At 37.4% G+C, this 1,725-nt stretch overlaps 1 protein-coding gene across 1 annotated transcript; it reads left to right on the forward strand.

Annotated features, from left to right (window-relative positions):
• Positions 1-553: 553 nt before the first annotated feature.
• LOC144999675 (N-terminal acetyltransferase A complex catalytic subunit NAA10-like) lies at positions 554-1,725 on the forward strand. The gene is made up of 2 exons (XM_078958804.1): positions 554-962; positions 1,308-1,725. Exons 1-2 carry the CDS (start codon positions 663-665, stop codon positions 1,542-1,544), a joined length of 537 nt encoding a protein of 178 aa, XP_078814930.1. The 5' UTR covers positions 554-662; the 3' UTR covers positions 1,545-1,725.

Genomic DNA, 1,725 nt, shown 5'->3' on the forward strand with positions numbered 1-1,725 from the left:
GAAGGGGTGGGTGGGGAAGAAGACCATGGGAGGGGAGAGAGAGAGAGAGAGAGAGAGAGATTTTGTATATATTTATTAATTATAAAATGGTTAAAACAGAAAGAAAAATGAAAATAAATATATTAAGGGTATTTTAGTCTTTTTCAATTTGGAGAGGGACCAAATCCGCAATGAAATTAGCTCAAAATGACCATCAATCCAAAAAAGTCGGGGTTTCGACTAAAACCCCCCAAAAAATGCATACCACAGGGACCATTTTTGCAATTTTGTCTATAATTTATATATACATAAAATTTCAAATTTATAAAATTACACGAATGGTCCTTGAGGTTTGTAGTGTATTACAATATTGTTACAAGGGCAAAATAGTATTTTCCATTAAAAATCTAACAGCTGAAAAGTTAGATTTAACGGCAAGAAGACCTTTAATGTAATTTTACAAACCACAAGGATCAGTCGCGTGACTTTTTGCTAGGAAATCCTCAAAATGTGATATTCTGTAAACCGTAGGACGGATTGTGAAATTTTGTCTTTAATTAAACGCCATTGAAATTACAGATTTGGGAGCGATAGATTTCAGTGTTGTTTTCTCTGTCTCCAAAACAAAACCCTAACCCGTCTTTTCCGAAGAAACGCCACATCTTCTCAATCCAATTTCGAAAATGGTGTGCATACGCAAAGCTACCATAGACGACCTGCTTGCGATGCAAGCCTGCAACCTCTTCTGTCTTCCTGAAAACTACCAAATGAAATACTACTTCTACCACATTCTCTCATGGCCCCAGCTCCTCTACGTCGCCGAAGATTATGGAGGAAAGATCGTCGGTTATGTGCTTGCTAAGATGGAAGAAGAAACCACCGAGTGTCACGGACACATCACTTCCCTCGCTGTTCTTCGAACGCATCGTAAATTAGGGCTCGCAACCAAGCTCATGGCCGCTGCTCAGAACGCCATGGAACAGGTAGGTCTATCTCTCTATTTCGTCAATTTGCGAATTTTGATATCGGTTTTTGAGTAATTTGATTGGATAGGATTGAGTTGTGAATGAATTTGGATTTGAATCATTCGATAGTATTTGATATATCGTGATTCGTGATCACTTCTTCTGTGATCGCTTGCTAAAGTCCATTTTTTGTCGTGTCTTTGTTCAGTACTGTAATAAACAAATCAATGAACATAAGCTGCTACCTTTATCCAAATGTGCTCATAAATCGTTATAGCTTATTCATATCTTTTTGAATTATAAACCATATCCTTCTCTTTGTTCTTTGCATAAAATGATTTCATCTTTTGTAAAAAAAATTAGGTTTTTGGTGCTGAGTATGTGTCACTCCATGTGAGGAAGAGTAACAGGGCAGCATTCAATTTGTACACAGAAACATTGGGATACAAGATTCATGACATGGAGGCTAAATATTATGCAGATGGAGAAGATGCATATGATATGAGGAAAGAACTCAAAGGAAAAACTCTACATCAACATCACCACCACCACCACCACCATGGTGGTGGTTGCTGCTCTGGAGATGCAAAAGCAGAGTGATGTAGGTACAATTTTCTATAAGGAGGGGCATTTATGTCATTTGCATAGATGAGAGCAAATCTTTGTCTTGTCTTACTTTTTTGGGGTGGACAATGTCTTGTTCTGTACTGCAAAACAAATGGGCCTTTATAAAAAAGATTGCATGGTTCTATATATACAGAATACCATTTCTGTTTTGTGA

This window comes from Lactuca saligna, chromosome 6 (genome assembly GCF_052625555.1).
Source record: "Lactuca saligna cultivar CGN05327 chromosome 6, ASM5262555v1, whole genome shotgun sequence".
In the NCBI taxonomy this organism is placed as follows: domain Eukaryota; kingdom Viridiplantae; phylum Streptophyta; class Magnoliopsida; order Asterales; family Asteraceae; genus Lactuca; species Lactuca saligna.